The sequence below is a fragment of the Tachyglossus aculeatus genome, chromosome X2, assembly GCF_015852505.1.
Source record: "Tachyglossus aculeatus isolate mTacAcu1 chromosome X2, mTacAcu1.pri, whole genome shotgun sequence".
Lineage (NCBI taxonomy): Eukaryota > Metazoa > Chordata > Mammalia > Monotremata > Tachyglossidae > Tachyglossus > Tachyglossus aculeatus.
Window position 1 is genome coordinate 22,069,036 of NC_052100.1, and position 18,549 is coordinate 22,087,584.

The 18,549-nt window shown below is 42.8% G+C and overlaps 1 protein-coding gene across 4 annotated transcripts in view; it reads left to right on the forward strand.

Moving 5' to 3' along the window:
* Window positions 1-12,366: 12,366 nt before the first annotated feature.
* Window positions 12,367-18,549, forward strand: part of MLLT3 (MLLT3 super elongation complex subunit) — a 235,833-nt gene continuing 229,650 nt past the window's right edge. For all 4 annotated transcript variants that reach the window (XM_038771335.1, XM_038771338.1, XM_038771337.1 and 1 more), the window contains exons 1-2: window positions 12,367-12,501; window positions 13,832-14,012. In XM_038771335.1, coding sequence (XP_038627263.1) covers window positions 12,490-12,501; window positions 13,832-14,012 — 193 coding nt within the window. In that variant the 5' untranslated portion in view covers window positions 12,367-12,489. The remainder of the gene's footprint in view (window positions 12,502-13,831; window positions 14,013-18,549) is intronic.

The following is an 18,549-nucleotide window of genomic DNA, read 5'->3' on the forward strand; positions in this document are numbered from 1 at the left end:
ACTTAAAAATATTTACAACTAGAGTAATCAAGATAAACAATTGAATAGACAATTGAGTAAAGCCCCAAAGACTGTGAGTGTGTAAGCTCAATGTGGGACAGGGACAGTGTCTGACCTGATTATCTTGTATCTGTAGTGAGTGCCTAATAAATACTACGATTAAAAAATAAATAAATAAATAAAAGAGTGTCCTGCTGTCCTAAGGGGAGGGAAGTTCTCCACCTGCCTCTTCTGCTCTCTCCTCCCGTACTCCCTGGCCCTCGATATTGGGCAGCCAGTTCACTTTCCAATCTGCTGACCGGCCGGGTGGATTTTCCTGTCCCCACTAGATTGGAAACTCCCTGAAGGCAGGGATTGGGTCTACCTTATTGTAGTATCCCAAATGCTTAGTAGAGTGCTTTGCCCACAGCAAGCACTCAATAAATGCCATTGATTACTTGTATGCCAGTAAACGAGTACATGAGTGTGAGGCATAGCTGGTGGATTTTATATGACTTGGGGCACCAAGAATTAAATGGGGAAGGCTGGTTGGCGGAGTCTGTTGGATTTAGGGAGAGAGGGAGGGAGGGAGTTCTAAGCAGGGGAAAAACCTGCACAAGGGAATAGATTCAAGAGCGAGGTACAGCTGGTTTAGCTTGGGAGGAATGAAAAGAGCGAAGAGGGGAGTAGCAGGTGAAGGAAGCAGATATGTAAGGTGGGGTGAGTTAGTTGATAGCCTTGATTCATTCAGCAGCGTGAAGTTATAGATTAGAGTGGATAGAAGCAGAAGGCAGAGAGACCAGTGAGGAGGCTTGATACGATATTCTAGCCATGATACGACTATGACTTTGATCAGGATAGCAGCTGTTTGAGTGGAGAGAAAAGGCTTGTATACCTGAACAACAACTGTTGATTGGGCAGATTCCCTAGCCATTCATGTGGCATGAGGATACAGTCTCATGGAGAAAGTAATTTGTCTGTACAACTTCATCCTAACACTTTTTAGCCCTCCTATGTTTAAATATGACAAAAACATACTAGGATCATATTCCTCTCTTGCTAGCTGAGAAATAAACAAGAATGAATAAAGGATGCTGAGAAACGTGGGGCTTTAGAAACATTTTTTTTTCAATCTGTGTTAGGCTTTTCTCATGCCAACCCCAGTAACAGTGATCTTACTATAATGCTCACCAGCAAAAGAACAAATAATAAAAACAATTGTAGCCATCTGAAATTAGCTCACTGTCTTTGTCAGTTGAAGCTCTACACTGGGGTCTTAGCTCTTTAATCTCTGAATGTGGAAGATCAAAATTATTATCCATTTAAAAAAAATAAACAGGAATATTTCCAGTTTGGGAACCGATCTTTTCTTTACGTTTCTGTCTTTCTCAAAGATAGATTCAAATATCCAAGGGCTCATGGGAACTATTGTTGAGTATATAATAAACAACTATTTGCCTAGTAGGCACTACACATGAACAGGTTCCAACATATTAAATTGAAAACTGTCTTCGAAGATCCTGTGAATGAAAAGTGCTATAACGTTCTCTGTGGGTCTAATAACATCTAGTACAGTCTTGGGCACCCCAAGGGCACTCAATAAAGGTTAATTGAATATGTTGAATGGGTAATAAAACCAGAATATCAAAAGCGACATAAAACAAGAGCAAGAAACAAAAAAATGTTAATGTGGTTAGATCTTAAAATGGGAATGGTAAAGAAAATCTGCTTTTGAAGTGATTTTACCTCTGTGTTATGCCACCAGCAATTTGGATACTTACTAAAATTGTTACCACTCTTCTAGGAAAGCTCTGGTGATTTTCTGTTGTTTGATTCACTCTATTTTATGTAGTGACAGGCTTTGTGACTAGTGCCAGACCTCAGAGACACCAGTGTTACAGTAAATTAATACCGGATAGGGCAGAGGAGACTTTTGTATTGCGAAGCACCTTGTTCTGTGCTGCTTTACAACCACCCAAGTGAAAAGATAAGTTAGCCTGTGAGATACAGCATCAATGTTACCTTTTCTGAGAGAATCATAGATGTCAAATAACAGGGGGATGGTGTCTTTTTTTCTTTTGCTCTCTGATCCCAAGCTCCTGTATAGTAGGTTCTCAATAAATACTACTGAATGAATTAACCACATACATTTTTTTTCCTTGCTCTCAAAAGATTTGGCAGAGAGTTTCTTCGTAAACTTCTAATTTTGGATAGTTTTTGGAGTCGATGGTGCATTATTTAGAGGGAATGAACAAAATAAATAGAATACTGCAATACATACACAGTCTCAAGTTTAGTCGGGAACCTATATTCTAGGGAACAATTTCAATCATTCTCACTTATATAATAGATTAGAAATTTTAAGGGTTTTTTTATTTCTTAAGTTTTTCTCTGTTTGGCCTTTCAATATTTGCCCATTTTACCACTTCTCTTTAGGATAATAAGGCAGGCCATTCTTTTCTGTCTCCATATCATAAGTAAATGAAAGGGTGAAATACTATTAATCAATCGGTAATATTTATTGAACAACTACTGTGTGCAGGGCAAGTTCTTTGGAGAGTACAAAAGAAGAAGATCCTTGCCTATAGAGAGCTTACAGTCTAGTGAGATCACAAACCTAAACTAATTTACCAATAGGAGGAAGTGTTCAAATAGTATAGTATGGAAAACAATTTGTACAAAAATGCATTGAGAAGTAATATGTAAACGTTCTGAGATGATACTATGGAGAATGCGACCTGGGGAGAGGAAAAATGGTCAGACTGAACCCCTCACCTTCCTTCCCAAATCCTCTCCTCCCCTTAACTTTCCCATCACAGTTGACCACATCACCATCCTCTCTGTTTCCGATGTCTGCAGCCTTGCTGTTATCCTGGATTTCGAGCTCTCTTTCAACTCTCACAGTCTGTTGCTAAATCCTGTCATTTTTTTCTCCACAACTTTTCCCAGATTGGCCCGTTCTTCTCCACCCAAATGGCCAGCACCCTGGTCCGGGTCCTTGTCCTATCCCAACTTGACTACTGCATCTGCCTCCTTGCCAACTTCCCTGCCTCCTGTCTCTCCCCTCTCCAGTCCAGACTTCACTCTGCTGCCCGGATCATCTTTCTAAAAAATCATTTTGCACACTCCTCCCCACTCCTCAAAAACCTCCAATGGATGCCCATCCCTGTCAGCATCAAGACCAGTTCTCTTCTTTCTACCTATTCACCCTCTCCTACACCCCAGCTCAAAATCTCCATTTCTCCCATGCTCACCTTCTCACTGCATTTCATTTTTGGCTCTCTGACCCTTGGTTTATGCCCTTAATTCTGTATGGAACTCCTTCCCCCTTCAAATCAGCCAGACTCCTATCTTTAAAACCCTCTGAAATTCCACCTCCTCCAGAGGCTTTCTCCAATTAATTTCTGAAGTTCCCTGAAGTTCAGTAGTTTGGTGTCTACTATGCACATGCAAGCTTGCAACCACCCATAACACTTACATACCTATTTTACTTTATTACTTAAGCACTAACTCATACACATGACCACTTTTCCTTCTTCCTAGCTGAAAATTATTTTCGTGTTCTGACTCCTTCCACTAGACTGTTAACTTCTTGAGGGTAGAGATCATATCTACTAACTATAGGACTCTTCCAAGCACTTAGCTCAGTATCCTGTATTCAGGAGGTACTCAATAAATGCTATTGATTGAGTAATGAAGGCCAAAATTGAGGGGAATCAAATGATAAAAGGGATTTGAAATAGATTTGCATGAGGGGTCCATGAGACATCTTTTTACTAGTGTACTTCCCAAGCAAGTTGGTTTGTAAAAGTTGGTAAAAGCTGAATGGAAAGTTACTTTCCTATTGTTCATATTTCATCTAAAGAAGGAAAACCACATAAAGATCTTTCAGGAGGAGCTCAGAGATAAAGATGCACCTAATGATTGGCTTTCTAGACTGACAGTTTTTCAGGGAACAGTAGTTCGAATTGAGTATCATGTTAACAGCTGAAAAGCTTATAAAAGATGGATCTCTACACAAGATGAGGTTTTCTGACCATTATTTACTATTTTCAGCCCATGTTGCTTTTCAAGTAGCTTGAAACTAAATGGAGCAAGAGGAGGGTAAGACAAGCAGGGGTCTGAGAAGCAGCATAGCCTAGTGGAAAGAGCACGGGCTTGGGAGTTAGAGGGGGTGAGTTCTAATCCCTGCTCTGCCATTTGTCTGCTGTGTGACCTTGGGCAAGTTACTTCACTTCTCTGTGCCTCAGTTACCTCATCTGGAAAATGGGGCTTAAGACTGTGAGCCTCACATGGGACAACCTGATTACCTTGTATTCACCCCAGTGCTTAGAACAGTGCTTGGCACAAAGTAAGCACTTAACAAATACCATTATTATTATTATTATTATTATTAACCAGACTTATATGAGGAGCAATGAAATGACCCCATCCCATGTACGGGGATTAACCTAGATTTTTTTAAAGAATAAAATGTAGAGAGGAAACCACCTGGAAACCACCATCTATCATTACTGAGCACCTACTGAGAAGCAGCATGGCTCAGTGGAAAGAGCCTGGGCTTTGGAGTCAGAGGTCATGCGTTCAAATCCCATCTCTGCCAATTGTCAGCTATGTGACTTTGGGCAAGTCACTTCACTTCACTGTGCCTCAGTTACCTCATCTGTAAAATGGGGATTAAGCCCCCTGTGGGACAACCTGATCACTTTGTTACCTCCCCAGTGCTTAAAACAGTGCTTTGCACATAGTAAGCACTTAATAAATGCCATCATTGTTGTTATTATTATTATTATTATTACTGTGGGCAGGGCACTATACTATACTATACTAAGCACTTGGGAGAGTACAACACAACAATATAACAGACACATTCCCTGCCCACAACAAGCTAGGGAATGTGTGGGTTATACTGCTATATTTACTCTTCCAAACAGTAATTAGTAAATTGACCAATATTTCAGGACTTTTGTCCTCAATTTGTAACTTTATTTATGATTTACATATGACCCTTTGACAGCCAAAGCCTCCCTGACTATGGCAGAAGGCGGTGGTTTTAGGCAAAAGTCTTCACGAAATGTTTTGTAGGGTGGATCTAGTTTTACCATTTCCAACCCTACCTATATTTTCTGGTTTACTTCTACTTTTAGACTGTGAGCCCACTGTTGGGTAGGGACTGTCTCTATATGTTGCCAACTTGTACTTCCCAAGCGCTTAGTACAGTGCTCTGCACACAGTAAACACTCAATAAATACGATTGATTAAAATGTTTGCAGATAGGTATAGTCAGGCTACACATTTGAACTATTCTCCAGTTTTGTCTTACATATCATTTTTATTTGGTATAACACAGTATGTAGAAAGTCCTTCAGTCACATTCTGAGGCATCATGGAAGAGGAGGAAGAGAAGAGGGCTGGGAATCAGGAGACCTGGTTCAAGTCCCAGCTCTACCACATGCCTGCGGTGTGACCTTGGGCAAATCACTCTCCACTGGTTCCTTCCCCTCTGCCTTCAAACATGCCCATGTCTCTCCCATCCTAAAAAAACCCTCTCTTGACCCCACCTCACCTTCTAGTTATCCCTCCTACCATTCCTTTGCAAACTCCTTGAACGAGTTGTCTACACTCGCTGCCTAGAATTCCTCAACAACAACTCTCTCCTCGACCCCCTCCAGTCTGGCTTCCGTCCCCTACATTCCACGGAAACTGCCCTCTCAAAGGTCACCAATGACCTCCTGCTTGCCAAATCCAACGGCTCCTACTCTGTCCTAATCCTCCTCGACCTCTCAGCTGCCTTTGACACTGTGGACCACCCCCTTCTTCTCAACACACTATCTGACCTTGGTTTCACAGATTCCGTCCTCTCCTGGTTCTCCTCTTACCTCTCCGGTCGTTCATTCTCAGTCTCTTTTGCAGGCTCCTCCTCCCCCTCCCATCCTCTTACTGTGGGGGTTCCCCAAGTTTCAGTGCTTGGTCCCCTTCTGTTCTCAATCTACACGCACTCCCTTGGTGATCTCATTCGCTCCCACGGCTTCAACTATCATCTCTACGCTGATGACACCCAGATCTACATCTCTGCCCCTGCTCTCTCCCCCTCCCTCCAGGCTCGCATCTCCTCCTGCCTTCAGGACATCTCCATCTGGATGTCCGCCTGCCACCTAAAGCTCAACATGTCGAAGACTGAACTCCTTGTCTTCCCTCCCAAACCCTGCCCTCTCTCTGACTTTCCCATCTCTGTTGACGGCACTACCATCCTTCCCGTCTCACAAGCCCACAACCTTGGTGTCATCCTCGACCCCGCTCTCTCATTCACCCCTCACATCCAAGCCGTGACCAAAACCTGCCGGTCTCAGCTCCACAACATTGCCAAGATCCGCCCTTTCCTCTCCATCCCAACCACTACCCTGCTCATTCAAGCTCTCATCCTATCCCGTCTGGACTACTGCATCAGCCTTCTCTCTGATCTCCCATCCTCGTGTCTCTCTCCACTTCAATCCATACTTCATGCTGCTGCCCGGATTATCTTTGTCCAGAAACGCTCTGGGCATATTACTCCCCTCCTCAAAAATCTCCAGTGGCTACCAATCAATCTGCGCATCAGGCAGAAACTCCTCACCCTGGGCTTCAAGGCTCTCCATCACCTCGCCCCCTCCTACCTCACCTCCCTTCTCTCCTTCTACAGCCCAGCCCGCACCCTCCGCTCCTCCGCCGCTAATCTCCTCACCGTACCTCGCTCTCGCCTGTCCTGCCATCGACCCCCAGCCCACGTCATCCCCCGGGCCTGGAATGCCCTCCCTCTGCCCATCCACCAAGCTAGCTCTCTTCCTCCCTTCAAGGCCCTACTGAGAGCTCACCTCCTCCAGGAGACCTTCCCAGACTGAGCCCCTTCCTTCCTCTCCCCCTCGTCCCCTCTCCATCCCCCCCATCTTACCTCCTTCCCATCCCCACAGCACCTGTATATATGTATATATGTTTGTACATATTTATTACTCTATTTATTTATTTTATTTGTACATATCTATTCTATTTATTTTATTTTGTTAGTATGTTTGGTTTTGTTCTCTGTCTCCCCCTTTTAGACTGTGAGCCCACTGTTGGGTAGGGACTGTCTCTATATGTTGCCAATTTGTACTTCCCAAGCGGTAGTACAGTGCTCTGCACATAGTAAGCGCTCAATAAATACGATTGATGATGATGATGATGATCACTGAACTTCTCTGGGTCTCAGTTTCCTCATCTGTAAAATGGGGATAAAAATACCTGTTCTCCCTCCCTCTTGGACTGTGAGCCCAGGATGGGACAAGGTCTGTGTCCCATCTGATTATCTTGTATCTACCTCAGTGTTGAGCGTGGTGCTTTGCAGATGGTAAGCACTTAATAAACAACATCATTATGATTAGTACCAGTGCCTAAAATACTCCTTGAGAGCAAAGTAGATCCTTTTAAAGTGCATAAATGTTCTCAGACACTGGGCTACCACATATTAAATTATCAGTGTAGGGCCCCTTCTGCTCTAAAATAAATAATGTAACTCCCAGAGTGCCTAATTTACTCACAATAGGAGGTTCTGGATGATGACGCATTAATAGAGTATTTTTTTTACTAGTAATTGTCATTAACAAAATACTAAAATAGATATCAAAACAACTGTTTTTCATTTAGAATATGGAGGCACTCTACCATTCCAGAGATCTCAAAACACAATGAACCAGAATTGTGAATTAAACATGATGACTAACAGCCCTTCTTAAAAAGGGAAAAATGTCAATGAAGATGCCCCATGATAACAAAAGAGGTTAGCTGATTCAACAGGGAACATATTCTCATGATTAAGAACACTATTACTCTTCCTTTCAGCTATTTCCTTAGAGAGTTGTAATAAGGCCTGTACTTGGAAAATATTCTAAACTAGAGAAAAAACAATTATGAATAATGATGCATTATTTGCTCATTTTCCCCATCCTCACTCTGCTCTAAATTTGTTATGCGTCTTTGAGCAGGCCATTTACTTGACCAGCAAACTTCTGTTTTCCCAGTTTCCTTTTTCAGAAACGCGTTCCAATCTGTCGTAGTTTGAAGTGAGTGCATCTGTTGTACAGTCCCAAGAGTTTAAGTGCCCTGAACTCAGTTAGTGCTCAATAAATGCCATGACTACTTCTGGCGGTATAAAATCAGGTACTATGGTGTGGGGCAAAGGTAGATCTTACTGGTGACTGACATTTGGGCATTAACAAAACCTGACCTCACATAATCCCCCAGAGTTGAAGCTACCTTCTTGAAAATATGGAAAGTCAAATACAGTACATAAAATAAATATATCCCAACCTGACAAGGTGATGTGAAATGGAAATCATTATCTTTGATACAATGGTCTATAAAGAAAAAAATGATTACTATACATTCTAACTGATATTTGCAAATCACTTGGTTTTTTCATTTCACTTTGTCTCCTGTCTCTTTAAACTGTGAAGTGAGCGAGCACTGTCAAGGTTTGTTTTAACATTTCGTCTTCGATCGGGTTCTAAAACCAGTTTAAGCATGAAGGTTCAAAACCATCCATTTTCAGATATGCTCTTCATTTATAAGAAAAAAAATCAAAACCAACCAAAGATCTAATTTCAAATAAAATTTATTTAAAATTAATCTTTTTGTCTGACTGGAAATATTTTCTCCCTGCAACTAAATTCTCATTTTGTTGCCGAATAATAAATGATTCCTTTTTTAGGATGAGCCCAAATACTTGACTCCAAAAGTGAGACTAGTCGGATCTTTTCGGAAGGGGTCAAGTAAGGACGTCAGAGAAAGGACCCAGTGCGCCATCTACTGGTAGACTTTAGCATTTTCCCTTAGGAAGAGGAGATTTTTGCTCATGAAAGTACTAAATACAGTCTCGAAAGTTGAGGAAACCATCTGCCTCTACGGGACGTTTATTTATTTCTCTATCTATTTATTTTTGGTGTTAACATACCGAACCCACACAACCCAAACTGGAAAAATCAGCACTTTCACGTGGTACAAATTACAGAAGGCCTAAAAAAGGGAAGGTAAAATGACCCGGAAAGCAACTGTAAATCAGGGACTCTAGATTTTATTTTTTCACACGTGTCTAGGGCTAAAATGCAACTGCCACCATAAAAAAGACATTACAACGAGCACAAAGTAAATAATCAGCAATATTTTTTCCCTCATCTGCATGGGGAGGTGCACAATTAATTCATTGTTTTCAAGTTCCCCATTCTTCCATTTTCCTAGAGGGCTTTTTAATCCTAATTCACTGCTTATACACTTGCATACTTGTATATGTATAAGTACATTTCCATACGTCCTGTGTAATATAGAATACGAGCTATCGATTGCTATATTTTCAGTCTAGATCATATTCCTTCCCTAAGCCCCCGTTTCCTTTTCTCCCACTCCCTTCTGCGTCATCCTGGTTTACTCCCTTTATTCACCCCTCATCCCAGCCCCACACCACTTATGTCCATATCTGCAGTTTATTTATTTCTATCAATGTCTGTCTCCCCCTCTCGACTGTAAACTCGTCTTGGGCAGGGAATGCGTCAGTTTATTGTTATAGTGCACTCTCCCAAGCGCTTAGTACACTGCCCAACACACAGTAAGCGTTCAATAAATACGACCGAATGACTTGCGTGCACAATTTGGACTTTAAAAGTCCCTTATCGCCTTCTGGTTTTTCTTGCCGGTGTGGGCGTGTCAGTGTTTTTGCTTGTATTTGTTTGTCACTGTAGAACGATGCAAGTAGGGGGCTAAGCAATACTTTTTGTATTTGATGAAAGTCTAGGGGTTTGGGTGGCTTTGCTATTTAGTATTATTTAACTGAGTATTGGACTATTTGGCTTTTGGTGTTGACTCCATGCGTGACTTGTCTGCTTGGGGAAGAGACAAACATCCCTTCCGAAACTTTCCTATTAACGGCATCGACTGGGGGCCGGGTCGACCCCGAGAAGCGCCGTCAGTCGAAAGGGATCAACCTGCTCACTGGAGCCTCCTTCGATCCTTGATTCGGAAAGTCTAGCCAGAGACGAAAAAGAAAGGAAAGGGAAACTGAAAGAAAAAGAGTAAAAGGAGAGAGGGATCTTCATTATATGATTTTTGTCTTGTGTTTTCATCTTCCCGTCTGTCACCCACCCTCTCCCCTCAATTCCCCACCCTCTCCCCTCAATTCCCCACCCTCTCTCCTCAATCCCCCACCCTCTCTCCTCAATCCCCCACCCTCTCCCCTCAATCCCCCTTCCCTTCTTTACTGGTGGAGAGTGAGCCCTTTCGATCGTGTCGATCGCTCATAATAATAATGATAATGGTATTTTGTTAAGCGCTTACTATGTGCCAAGCACTGTTCTAAGCGCTGGAGGTAGATACAAGGTCATCAGGTTGTCCCACGTGGGGCTCCCAGTCTTCATCCCCATTTTACAGAAGAGGTAACTGAGTCACAGAGAAGAGAAGTGACTTGTCCACAGTCACCCAGCTGATAAATGTCGGAGGCGGGATTAGAACCCACGCCCTCTGACTCGCAGGCCCGGGCTCTTGCCGCCAAGTCACGCTACTTCTCTACCCAGTGCTTCACACAGTGCTCGGCACCCAGTCGGCCCTTAAACGCTACTATTGTTAGGGAAAAGAGGGCAGGAAGGCTGAAGGAGAGAGAGACGCCGAGAACGATGGAAGGAAGAAATGGAAAGAAGAGAGGAAGGAAGCAGAAATCAAGAGAAAACGCCAGGTGTATGAACCTTCCCAACCAGGTGGCCACCTCCTCCCGCATCCAGGAGCCAAGCCTTCTCAAATCGTGCCCGTGAACATTAGCTAACGACGACCTGGTAGCTCTGTGTCAGTGATGCCAATGCGATGAGCTGCATCGCTTTCTTCTTTCCTCCCCTTTCCTCCGGCTTTCCTGGCCCTAGAAGTTTTGCGGGAACGCCGCTTGCAGCGCGACTTCCGCGGCTGTTTGGCACCCGCCAGCCTGACCCCATTAATACCCGGAGATGGATCACGGTCGCTGTCACCAAAGCGCACACAGATTCTTAATCCAATTTCTACACATTACCGTCCGTCAGCATTAACTTTATCGGCTGTTTTAAGCCGACCGCTTGCCCATGCGTCCTTTGAAGGCGACTGGATCAGCTCTGATGCAATCTACCGAGCTGCCAGAAGGAAAGAAAAGAAAAACAATACAAAAGAAAACAACCTCGGCGTCACAGCCCCGTGACGTTTCTACCTGTCTTCCCCGGAATGTCCTTCCACCTTTAGGAAAGACACTTAGAAAAGGCCGCCGGTGGGTGCCCCGCCAATTTGCCGTCTTAATTTGAGGAGGAAATCATAATCTGGGGAATTTTCCCCAGGCTTTCGCCCTTTAGAAATATTTCGAAGGTGGTACTTTGGAAAGTGTTGGGGGGCATTGATGAAGGCGAAGTCTGGCGGAACGGGGAGAGAATGGGGTGGGAGTACGGGTTTGTAGCCTGATAGATGAAATCATTTCGATCGCTTGCTTTCCGTAGTAGGGGTGCTCTGTCCGTTTCGGTCTCGGTGGTTATTATTGTGACTTTGTTTTCGGGTTTTTTTTTTATTTTTCCCAATTTGACACCGAAGGAAGTAGTCGTATCACGGTCTGGCGATCAGAGTTACCCAATCATTTACGAAATCAAGCTCCTTTTCCATTTAGGAGAGCAAAAAAAGCCCCCCCAAACCAAACACCAAAACTTTCCAGCTACCCTGAAAACTTAACCCCCTCCTCATCACTCCTTTGACTTCTGGGATTTTCAGGAGTCTACTGACACTGCCTACATTCCAGCAGTTTTAATCCGTTTTTTATTGTCGGGTCCAAGGAGTTTGCACAGGGGAGGGGATTCCTTCTCAATCACCCTTCCTCCCCACCGCCGTCCACCTCATTGTGACCCCCCTCCTCCGCTTCTTCCTTCAGTAACCTGTTACTTTAAGTAATGTTTTTTTTTTTTTTTTACTGTGGCCGCGGTCAGGCTTTGAGGGCGGCCGGCGTTTAGTGTAATTTAGTTACTCCGTTTGATTGGCTCTTTCGGTCTCTCGTCCTCCCTCTCTCCCTTCTTTTCTTCCAAGTCCCTCCCCTTCTCTCCTCCCTCCCCTGCTCACCGCCCCCCTTCTCCCCAGCCTCCCCTTCTTTCCCTCTCCCCCCCCCCCCACCATATTCCTTCCCCAGTCCCTCCCTCCGCACGGTGTTCGCTCTGTGTCTTCGGTGTCAGGCTTTGGAGCTCACGGCGCATGCTCCGGAATCTCAGCCCGAGCCAGTGGGAGCTGCTGCCGCTTGCTACTAAGGCTCAGTTTAATAAGAGAGCGAACGAGAGAGAGGGAGTGAGCGAGAAACGGGGTGGGGGGGGGAAGAAAAAAAAGACAGAGAATGTCCGCCATCTACCCTCCACTCCTGTGCGCACTCTCATTCATATCTACTTCTTCATGAATTACAGCTGAAAGGGTGGGTAGGGGGGAATACCAAAAATAACACCCCAGCAAACCTCCGGGCCCCCAGGCATGGCCAGCTCGGTAAGTACATGCATTAAAAAAAATGCCTTTTCCTCCTCCGCTCAGTGCTACTGCCGCTGCTACCCAGACACCGCTCCGTGCTTCCAATTAAAGAAAGGTTGGTATGGTTTGCAGTGTGCTGCTTTTCCCTCTAAACCTCCACCCGCCTTCCTTTTTTTTTCCAGTTCCCCCTCTTCCCCCCCCGCCACACACACTCCTCCACTCCCCCTTTCTCTCTTTGCAATCGCAAGAAGCACACACACACACACACACACACGCACACATACACACACTCTCTCACGCGCAGACAGTGGAGGAGGCGAATAATAACTCAGCCATATTTCAGCAGCCGCTGCAGCAGCCGGGAACCCGGAGTACTGTACAGGGGGACTCGGAGCATTAAGCGGCACCGTAGGCACCGCTGCTGCTAGTAGGATGGTGCGTTCTCTCCCGGGTGTCTGTGACAGCAGCTGTTACTCCCGCAACTTTAACCTCATGCATATGTGTGTTTTCAGACTAGCAACGGTGGATGTCTTCCTCTTTGCCTGCCCCCACCCCTTGTTTTTTTCTTTTTTTGCGGGGGGGACGGGCAGAGAGGAAAGTGGGTTTCTACTCTGTGTACACTTTGATAATCTTGGTTACACCCGGGGTAATCGTTATCGTTGCTATTCTGTCTTCTACCCGTTCACATTAACAGTGACTGCCTTTTATGTGCCGTATTTGTTTTAGGGGGTGGAGGGCTACGTTATTTATGCATGGGCGTGTTGTGTGCTTTTTGATGCATGTGTGCTGGTGGGTCGCGACGTCTTGCATCGGTTATACATTGAAGCTGCAATAAAAGCTCCGGAGTTTGCGACTTGCTCATTCACAATTTAGCTTCTTGCAGAGACACATGCACAAACATGCACACACAAAGACTTCATAGCACTGTCCTTATTAACATTGTTACTTTTTACGAAGGGAGTTATTCTATTTCCTCTATCCCCTTCCCTATTCTCCACCACCTCTTTGCTCTCTGAAAACGGATCCCGTCTCGGCCCTTAAATTGTGTTTAATTTGTTTCCATTGCATTTGTCGGTGCGTACCCCCATCTGTTCATTTGGGGTAACATTCCGTTACAATTAGAGCCCATCTGGAGAGGCTCTGACCAGGTCTCGCTTTACAGGATGTGAAACATTGCGTGTGTGTATCCGCGCGCGTGTGAAACGTGGATGCGAGGAATGCTGATGTTTTCTTTATGTGTATTAAAAGTGTCAGCCCAAGACCTTAAATGTAAAACTTCCTCCTCTTGTCCTTCATTGTTTTTTCTCCTCTTTTTGTCCCTCTTTCCCTCTGTTCCCCCCCCCCCAAGTGTGCTGTTCAGGTGAAGCTGGAACTGGGGCACCGAGCCCAGGTCAGGAAGAAACCTACCGTGGAGGGCTTTACCCACGACTGGATGGTGTTTGTTCGAGGACCTGAGCACAGTAACATTCAGCACTTTGTGGAGAAAGTCGTTTTTCACTTGCACGAAAGCTTCCCTAGGCCAAAAAGAGGTAGGACTCCAATACAAAAGGGGCCTGATTAAAAAACAAACAAGAAACATATATTTGCTTAAGGAGAGAAAGCAGTCGGTTTGCAAGTGATTTTTTTTAAATCCCTTTCCCTCCCCCTTCCTCCCCCCCCCCCCCCCAATATACCCTCTCAGCTCTCAGACTGCTGTTGGCTGCCCGCAAAGATGCGAGAGATTCCCTAACCTCTCTCCTCTGGCTTTTCAGTAATCAGTGAATGTAGAAGACTATCAGGTGTACAGTATTTTCTTTTCCAAGATGAGAGAAGTTTCCAGTCCTCTTGGTTTCCCAGCTTGCTTTGAAGGTAGTGCAGTTGTTAAGGCTTCTTGGGGGTGGGGATTAGAGTTAGTAGCATTTTCGTTTTCCTAGACAGGTTATCTCTGAAGTGCAGTTTTGTTTGTTTTTTAATGCACTATATGTATACATACCATACGTATAGTGTACAGAATTTCGATTCTAGTCAGTAATTGTTGCACTGACCTGTCTCCAGCCTATTTGCATTTCTGGGGCACATTGCCCCTACCTTCCCCCCGCCCCCACCAACACCTCCAGACCAGAATTCCCTGCATTATTTCTCTACGTTGGGATTGATCCTCCCTATCTATCGAAGCATTTTCTATCAGCTTGATATTGAATAGTGGGGAGGGGCTTCCCACTTTTGTCCCCCCAGGGAACATCTTATCTAGAGGTTATTATCTGAAAACGGTGCTGCTAAGTTTCAGGAGGTGAAATGTTGATTTCTGCTTTGACTCATCTACCCACCTTGTTTTTTATGCTTTGATTTCGAGTTTGCATCATACTTCCAAGCTTCTGCCATTTCAGAAGTTTTCTACCCAGGGCACCCAAAACAAAACACTTGGTGATTTTATAGGATATTTTATAAAGATTTGAGCAACCCTGGTTTCAGTTTCTTTCACCCTCATTGAGGCTACTGTCTGGTTGTTTTAGTTGGATTAGTGGAGGTAACAGTATAAATACAATAAGGTGCTTTGTTTGTGAACAGGTTTATTTATCTAAGTAGACACAATGGTTAGTAGTTTATCTCCCATTTGATCTGTAATCTTCATTGGCATCTAGAACTCTTGCAGTTCCTTAGATCAACTTCATAATACAGCCACTATGCTTAGAGCTATGTGGGAATTATTGATGATATAGAAGTAGGAGAAAGGAATAATCTAGAGTTGAGTATAGGAGTGGCAGAGATCTATTTTGATATATTTCTTGTTGCCAAAGCCCAAGCGATGTTGTTTTTTGTTTTGTTTTTTCTCTAGGGACTTTGTTTTCTTCCTTTCAAAATTTGATCAGTTGAGTTTGACCTTGTTTAATAATTTGTAAAGAAATAATTACATGTGTAGAAGAAAAATACATACCCTGTAGGAAGTAACATTTTGAATGTGTAAGGATTATAATTGCCAAATACCCATCTATTGGAACCTATTTTGCATTCTCAAAGCCATGATAAGAAACTAGACTGTCAAGTCTTAATTACTGTACGAGATCTACTATGATGGTTCTTTTCCTGTGGGTTTGTTTGAGCCACTGCGGTGTCTTCAACAAAAGAAACCCATGATGCCAGTGATGCACAAAGATTAGTTTTTTTCTGACTGCTGTTGACTAGAATGTAGAACTCTTTCCCCCGCTTCCCCCCCAAAAAAGCATACCAACCTATTTATAGAAAATAAGGGGAAAAGCCTAATCTTTGGAAGAGGAAGTCATAACAGTTGAGGTAACTTTGTTTATCTGGTAGAACAGTGAGCAGATTAGCATTCTAAAATTCGGGTTGAAAATTATTTTTTCATATCTTAGAGCTACATCTTTGCCCTAGTGGGTGTGTGTTGGTGTGACACCCTCCCTTTATTCCCCACACTTAATGATTTTCTGTCCAGCCTGAGGGAATATGACTCTGCAGCCCAGACCTGGGAATTGTTGCTAGGTGTGGTGTAGAGCTTGTTTAACAGGAGATGTTTTCAGATGTTGCAAGTAAGAGATATGATTCCTGGTGGGAATATTCGGTTGTGTAGTCTCAGCTTTTGAGTTACTTGATGTAGCCGTGTAAACCATTGTTTTAAAATGGTTAATTTTGGATTTTTATTTGTATGTGTGTATTCCGTGGTGTGACAAGTGCTGGGAAAAATGCCAGTTTACATAGCCCGGGAGAGACCTTGTCATATTGTAATTACACATGACTCAGATAGCAAGGGAGCATTCTCTGTTCATGGGGAGCATTTAGCTGTGAGTTCAAGCAACACCAAACGTGCTCCCCACTCCTGTGGCTTGTTTCGGTTTCTTAGGCTTTTCTAAATGGTTATTACAGAATAATGAGCACAACAATTCTGAATCTACTTTTACATTTCTAAGGCACACGGAATCACTATGAAACCTGCAAGAGTCCTACACTTCCAATGTCTAGTACTGAACATTTTCCTTTTGGCTAGCTCTAGAATAAAACTCTGAGAGCGTAGTGTTGTCTAGGGTGTATACTGTCCATACCAGCAGGTGAGAATGTGGATTGTATTTCTTAAAAGACCTCTATGTGCAAATAAAGTCAGTTAATTTTCTTATTTTATTTGAACGTAAACATAAATGCCCACAAACATTTCAGTCCTCCCAGCTAAATATCAATCATTTCATTTCAAAAGGATGTGCTTTTGAGTGGTCCTTCTTTTGAATTATATCTGTCTCCAACGTTGCAATCTATGTCTCTGAAATTTATGTCTAAATCTGTTGCTTATTATTTTATGTAAGCTAATTTGTCTACCAGTACAATTTGATAGCTTTTCAGGTGAACCTTAAGCCCTTTGAGGGAGGAAGGATAAGAATAAAGCATAATACATTTAAGCCTAAAAGCTTTATCTTGTCTGAAATGTTTAGTGATTCCCAACTTTACCCACCCTTCATTTTTGAATTTGTGTTCCATGATCCTAGTTAATCGACTGTCAAATCTTCTCCAAACCATGTGGGAGGCAATCTGTTCAAATGACTGACAATTTTCTGCATTCTAAAACTTTTGTAGGGCTGTAGGTGGAGTGAAAGTAACCATCTAGTAGCCTTTCTCCCCAGTAATTTAAAATCTATGCTAGGCATAGACCTTTCAATTCCTTAGGCAGTGAACCTTGTCTTCTAAGAAAAGTATGCTTTTCAAAGAGTCAAACATAGCCATCTAAATGTTATGTTTGAACATCTCTTCCAAATGCTGTCTTTGCAAATCTCTGCAAAACACTTCTGTGTTAACTGTGGCTGTAAACTGTTCAGAGAGAGCATGTTATATTGCTCTAAACTTTTTTGGTGATGGTTTTAGAAGTGCATTTGTGACCGCTTCATATTGTTAGTATTTTGCAGTGTTTTATGTGGTCTTCAAATGGCCTTTTCTCCTTTACCTCATCCCTCTTCTTTCTTCCCCTCTGACCATTTCCAATAAATGTATTTCAGACAAGTTTGTTAGCAGTAGTTTTGAGATCCCTCTTTGGTGGTCACCTGATACTATGCTTGTTATCTTGTGATGATGATCTACAAAGGAAAAAGAAGAAAAAAGGTTTGATACCAAAGGGGCTCTAATTGTGCAATTGTGCAATTATGCAATTAAATGGGAAAATGGTTTATTTAAACATTGTAAGTGTGTTTCCTTTTATGCAACTACTTGGTATTTGCTCCCTGAATGATAAGCAGACAGTTTATTCTTTGAAATATCATGAGCCAAATATTTTGGCACGCTGTTTCTATCTGTCTTGTTCCTACCTCTGTGGTGTGTGATGTCTTCTATGTATTTGATGTACTCTTCTCCACTGAAGGACCTACCCATCCAACTACATATTTCTATTATTTCTCTGCCTCGAAGATTCTTGCTGTTTTCAAAGATCCTCTTTCTGATGCCTAGGTCTCTCTTCCTTTTATTGGTCAAATACTGCAATTTAATTTTCTTGTCTAATTTTAATTGTCTATTCTGCGTTTTTCTTTGCTCTTCCTAGTATTTGTACCTCCTACTAGTACAATCAAACCTTTTTGGAGTATAGTTCATTTAACGGCACCATGAAAAAGTGGTCGTATGTCTCGAAAAGAAAGTCGTTATGCCTTACACATCCTGTGACATTCCCAGTTCACAAAATTTCATTTTTCAAACTTTGTCTTAAATTGTCTGTGTATAGTTACTCAATTTGGAGCTAATCTACAAAAAAGTTTAGATCTGACAGTATCGTAGGGAAAATCCAGGATTTTGATAAGTAACCATAATGGTTATAACCACTTAGTGGCAAAGCCAGATTCTTTCACAGAGGAAAATTTACATTTTAAATTGGCATTTATTTGCATTTTAAGTATGTTTCAGCTACTGTGCCAAGAAGATACATTTGAAATGATGTTATTGAAAGAGAAATGTTCACAGAATAATAGTTCCTGATATTACATTCGTAATTTTAAAATAAGAAATTGGTTTGCACCTGTAATTAAGGATTTAGTACATAGTCTTTTAAAATGATAGGTTAATTGAATCACTTCTGAACTTGTATTCTTCTGAGGCTACAAGACT